Genomic DNA, 4,977 nt, shown 5'->3' on the forward strand with positions numbered 1-4,977 from the left:
CTGTCCCTCAGGGGGACAGTGGCACCGTCATTGACCGTGCTGTCCCTCGGGGGAACGGTGGCACTGCCACTGACCGGACTGTCCCTAATGGGGAGGGTGGCACCGTCATTGACTGTGCTGTCCCTAAGGGAGATGGTGGCACTGCCACTGACTGGACTGTCCCTAACAGGGATGGTGGCACTGTCATTGACTGTGCTGTCCCTAACGGGGACAGTGGCACCGTCATTGACCGTGCTGTCCCTAACAGGGACGGTGGCACCGTCATTGACCGGACTGTCCCTAACGGGGACGGTGGCACTGTCCCCAGCTGGACTGTCCCTCGGGGGGACAGTGGCACTGCCATTGACCATGCTGTCCCTAATGGGGACAGTAGCACTACCACTGACAGGGCCGTCCCCACCAGCCACCGTGTCACTGTCAGCGTCCATCCTGTCCCCACCAGCCACCGTGTCACTGTCCACCTCCATCCTGTCCCCACCACCCTCAGCAGCACTGCCAGCGACCCCCCTGTCCCCACCCGGCACAGTGGCACTGCCACCCCCGGGCGACCCCCCAGCAGGAGACCCCCGTGGGGGCGACTCCCCGCCCTCGTCCCCCTTGGGGACATCCCCGTCCTCGGGTGACCCCGCCGCGTCCTCCGGCCTCTTCCGGGGCCTCCCTCGCCGCCTCTTGTGCGCGGCCCCGTCCCCTCCTCCCTCCAGGGGCCGCTTGGTGGCCTTGGCGCGCTGTCCCTCGCTGTCCCCTCCCCCCCGGGCGCTGCCGGGGGTCTCGGCCGCGGGGACCCCCACGCCGGGCAGCAGCACGTTGAGCACGGGGATGGCCGCGGGGGGACTCAGCAGCCCCGCGGGGCCGGCGGCGCCCGGGGCCAGCGCGGTGCCCACGGGCAGGGGCAGAGCCACCTTGACCGTGCCGCCCAGCGGCGCCGCGGTCAGTTTGGGCACCAGCACCGGAGGGGACGAGCGCACGGGGGTGGCGCCGGGGGCCGGGGGTCGCTCCGAGGGGGGGATGCGGGGCAGCAGCAGAGGCAGGCGGGCGACCAGGGCGTTCACCTGGGGGCTGCTGGCCGGCCGGGGGGGCTCCGGGGGCTTCTTCTTCTCCGGCCGCGGCTGGACATTGGCTTTGGGGACAGCGTCCTTCTTGGCCTGCGGGGAGGGAGGTGGCATTGGGACGCGGGCACCCCTGAGTGATCCCCTAGCTCGGGATGGGGGAAGGGGGTCTCACCTGCTCCTGGCTCCGGTCACTGCTGTCCGAGGGGTCCAGGCCGTTCTTCTTGGGGGCTGAGGGTGGCCGAGTGTCCTGGGGGGGCTTGTCCGTGTTTTCTGTGGGAGGAGGGGAAGTGACCGGGGTGGCAGGGGACAGTGGGGGTGGGAGGGGACACGGGGAGTGGGACACTGAAAGTGGGAGGGTGACATGGCAAGTGGGAAGGGGACACCGCCAAGGGGGAGGACAACCCGACCCCCCGGGGTGGTGACAGCGACAACCGAGGCGATTTTTCCCCCAAAAACGCCGATTTTCGTTAAACACGGAACCCGCGGGGGCGCCTTGGGCTCGTTCCGTACCGAGACTACACCCCCGTGCCATACACGTACACACGCCATGCCCCCTCACCCATATAGCAGCCCACGCTCCCCAGGATGGTGCCGGGGACCCCCGCGGGTGACAACGAGCCCAGGCTCCCCCGGCGCACCTGAGACCACCATGGCCATGACGAGGTCGGCGTGGGCGGAGCGGGAGCTGATGATGTGCTGCTGCAGCAGGAACTGCGCCACCTCCACGATGTTGTTGAAGGAGCGCTTGAGGATCTTCTCGGCCCAGTCGCAGGTCAGGGCGCAGGCGGCCTCCATCACCTCGCTGCTGTAGGACTGCACCAGCTCGGCCAGCTCCGACTGCTGCCGAGGGACGGACGGCGCGGTGAGATCGGGGAAGGGGTGGCGGGGACAGGAGGAGGCCGTGGAGCAGAGCAGGACAGCGGGATGAGCCCCCGGGAAAGGACAGGACTCCAGGATGGGCACGGGAGGGCACGGGGCAGGACACCCCTCCTCCCCCATCCCTTCAATGCCTCCATCCCATCCTTCCGTCCCTCCTTTGGGTCGTTATCCCACCATAGCTCAGCCACGGAAGTCCGGAGCACTCACGGTCTCGGTCACTTTGAGGTCCAGGCTGGGCAGGGGAGGAAGGCTGACCACGGTCTTCCTCCGGATCCCACCGTAGCAGTACGTTGGGAAGAGTCAAGGATTCTTCCCGAGCCCAAAAAACTGGGAACCGACCCGTCAGGAGGAGATCCATGGGGCAGAGCAGGACACCGGGATGAGCCCATGGAAAAGGACAGGACGTCGGGATGGGGACAGGAGGAGGGTCATGGAGCAGGACACCGGAGGTTCAGGAATGGGAAAAAACAGGAAAAACTGGGAAAAACAGTGGCTGCCACCACAAATTCCATCACAGGGAAGGATATTTGGATTGTCCTCGGCCTCCCAGGCGCCGCGCTTTGATATTTGGGAAGATTTCCCGGATGATCTTCCCGAAATTGGCCGTGCTCAGCGGGCGGCAGCCGAGGTTGTCGCAGTAGCGCCTGCGGGGAGGGACAAAAGGAGCCATTCCCAGGATAGTCCCGAGGAATTCTGGACATTCCCGGAATTCCAGGGCAGGGGGCTCCCCCAGGGACATGGGGACAGCAGGGCAGGGTCCCGGGCTCACTTGTAGGCGTCGTAGACGTCCTGCTTGGGCAGGCAGGTGTCCGTGTGCTCCTCCAGGTGGTTGCGGATCCAGCTGCAGGCGTGCATGTGCTCGGCCGTGCCCAGCGAGCTCAGCTCCAGGGAGCTGCTGCTGTTCCCGCGGGACACGGGCGTTCCGGAGGCGCGGGAGAGGCAGCGGGAGGGAGGAGAGGCCATCGTCACCCTTGTGCCAGCTCCATCCTGAGCCATCCCTGCCCCACCTCCATCCTCGTCCCAGCTCCATCCTGAGCCATCCCTGCCCCACCTCCATCCTCGTCCCATCCCATCCCAACATCCCCATCCCATCCCATCCCATCCCCCCCATCCCATCCCATCCCATCCCATCCCATTCCATCCCATCCCCCCCATCCCATGGATCCCATCCCATGGATCCCATCCCATGGATCCCACCCCACCTCTTCTCGCCCAGGCTGGGCCCTGAGGGCAGCTGCAGGTACAGGTAGAGTTTGTCGCTGTCCGAGAACTTCTGCACATCTTGCTGCGCTCCCAGGGGCCATGGGGACAGCGGGAAGGGACGGGGGACACGGAAAAGGTTAAGGATCCATCAGGAGCAGTGCCCAGGGTGATCCTGGGATCAGCCAGGAGAGGTGGAAATTCCATGGAAACACTCACCAGGATGGAGTCCACCTTGCTCTGCACGGATTTGCTGCGTGGGATGGAGACCGCGAGTCAGGGACGATCCCAAAAATCCTGGGATCTCAGTTCCAGATCTTCCCGAGGCTCCCGAGGTCCTTCCAGACCCCACATTCCAGGGCTCCCAGCCCTTTCCCAAGCCCACATCCCATGGGATGGATCCCCACGGGATCCTGGCATGCCAGGGAAGCACTGGGCTGGTTTGGCACCCGAAACAGGCACCTCTGCCCTCCCGTGTCCCCTGTCCCTATCTTTCATCCCTTCGGTGCCCAGGGGCTCCAAATTCCCAAACCCCATCCCATGAGCCCCACGTGGGGAGCTCCGAAGGGATTCCCGGGGCGCTGCCCTTACGAGATGTTGCCCCGGAGCTCCTGGAGCAGCGTGCTGGACTCGGTGGCACTGCCCCGGGCACTGCCGGGCGACAAAGTGCCCTTCCTGCCACCTCGGGCACCCAGCTCCTCGTCAGCCATGGCAGCTGTGGCCTGCTGGGAAGAGAAAAAACGGGAATTTTACCTAAAAACGGGAATAAATCCCGTTATGGACGTGTGGTCACGGACACGAGCCACGGGTGGCCACGGAAATGGGACAGGGACATCTCCAGTGACCCTGGCAGGGTCGGGGTGTTGGGGACACCAGGACAGGGGGTCCCCAGGAAGGTGGGGCCATGGGACGGCAGGACAGGGGCTCCTCAGGGACATGGGGCACCAGGGAGGAGCAGATCCCGGCGGACAGGGAGCCGTGGGACACCGGGAAGAGACCCCCGGGGCCATGGGGACAGCGAGAGGAGACCCCCGGGGACAGAGGCACACGGGGACATGTGGCCGTGGGACACCAGGAAGGAGCAGATCCCGGGGGACAGGAGGCCGCGGGACACCAGGAAGCGATCCCCGGGGCCCCGGGGCCACCAGGAAGCGATCCCCGGGGCCACCCCCACCCTCCGCGCCCCTCCCCGCGGCCCGGCGGCCCCGGCCCGGCGCGACCCCCGCGCTCCGGACCCGCGGCGGCACCGGCGGCCGGGACCCCCTCCCGCGGCCGGGCCCGGGGTGTCCCCGGGGTGTCCCCAGCCCTGTCCCCACGCCCCCCCCCTCGGCCCCGCACCCACCCTGGTCCCGTCCTGCTCGGGGGGTCCCGGAGGGGGGGGGAGGGGAGGGGTCCCGCCACGTGCCCCGCGCCCCCCGCGCGAACCGAAAGTGGACGCGCCCCGCGCTCGCCCCGCGCGGCCCCTTCTTTTTTCTGATTGGCTGCGGCGCCGCTGGTCTGCCCGGATACGGCCGCGCCCGCGGTCGTGATTGGCTGAGCCCGCCCCCCGCCCCCCCTCCGGCCGGGGGTGAGCGCCCGGATGCGGCGGGGCGGGAGGGGCTGAAATCTGCCTGGCAACAGCGATCTGATTGGCTGGGGCGGGCGGCGCGAGGGGAGACGGGTGTGCGGTGAGTGTGCAAACGGGCGGGGGAGGGCGGTCACGTGGGTGCGAGTGTGCAACGGGCGCGTCGCGTGCGTCACGTGCGTGTGCAACGGGCGGGGTGAGTGTGCAAGGGGGTCACGCGGGGGAGGTCACGTGGGGGGTGTGCAAGGGGGCGATGTGAGTGTGCGATGGGTGTGACGTGTGCGG

At 67.8% G+C, this 4,977-nt stretch overlaps 1 protein-coding gene across 26 annotated transcripts in view; it reads right to left on the reverse strand.

Moving 5' to 3' along the window:
* Positions 1-4,819, reverse strand: part of RFX5 (regulatory factor X5) — a 10,253-nt gene extending 5,434 nt beyond the window's left edge. For 23 of the 26 annotated variants that reach the window (XM_042020277.1, XM_042020267.1, XM_042020274.1 and 20 more), the window contains exons 1-10: positions 4,472-4,707; positions 3,720-3,853; positions 3,348-3,381; positions 3,131-3,213; positions 2,698-2,826; positions 2,456-2,572; positions 2,136-2,217; positions 1,688-1,889; positions 1,222-1,319; positions 7-1,142 (exon numbers count right to left, since the gene is read on the reverse strand). In XM_042020277.1, the coding sequence (XP_041876211.1) occupies positions 7-1,142; positions 1,222-1,319; positions 1,688-1,889; positions 2,136-2,217; positions 2,456-2,572; positions 2,698-2,826; positions 3,131-3,213; positions 3,348-3,381; positions 3,720-3,838 (2,000 nt within the window). In that variant the 5' untranslated portion in view covers positions 3,839-3,853; positions 4,472-4,707. Of the gene's footprint in view, positions 1-6; positions 1,143-1,221; positions 1,320-1,687; positions 1,890-2,135; positions 2,218-2,455; positions 2,573-2,697; positions 2,827-3,130; positions 3,214-3,347; positions 3,382-3,719; positions 3,854-4,471 lie in introns of all 26 variants that reach the window. The other 3 variants (XM_042020270.1, XM_042020260.1, XM_042020259.1) reach the window with 3 other exon arrangements.
* Positions 4,820-4,977: the final 158 nt, after the last annotated feature.

The sequence above is a fragment of the Corvus kubaryi genome, unplaced genomic scaffold, assembly GCF_017639235.1.
Source record: "Corvus kubaryi isolate FWS band 111438036 unplaced genomic scaffold, C.kubaryi_AGA036_p1.0 36938, whole genome shotgun sequence".
Lineage (NCBI taxonomy): Eukaryota > Metazoa > Chordata > Aves > Passeriformes > Corvidae > Corvus > Corvus kubaryi.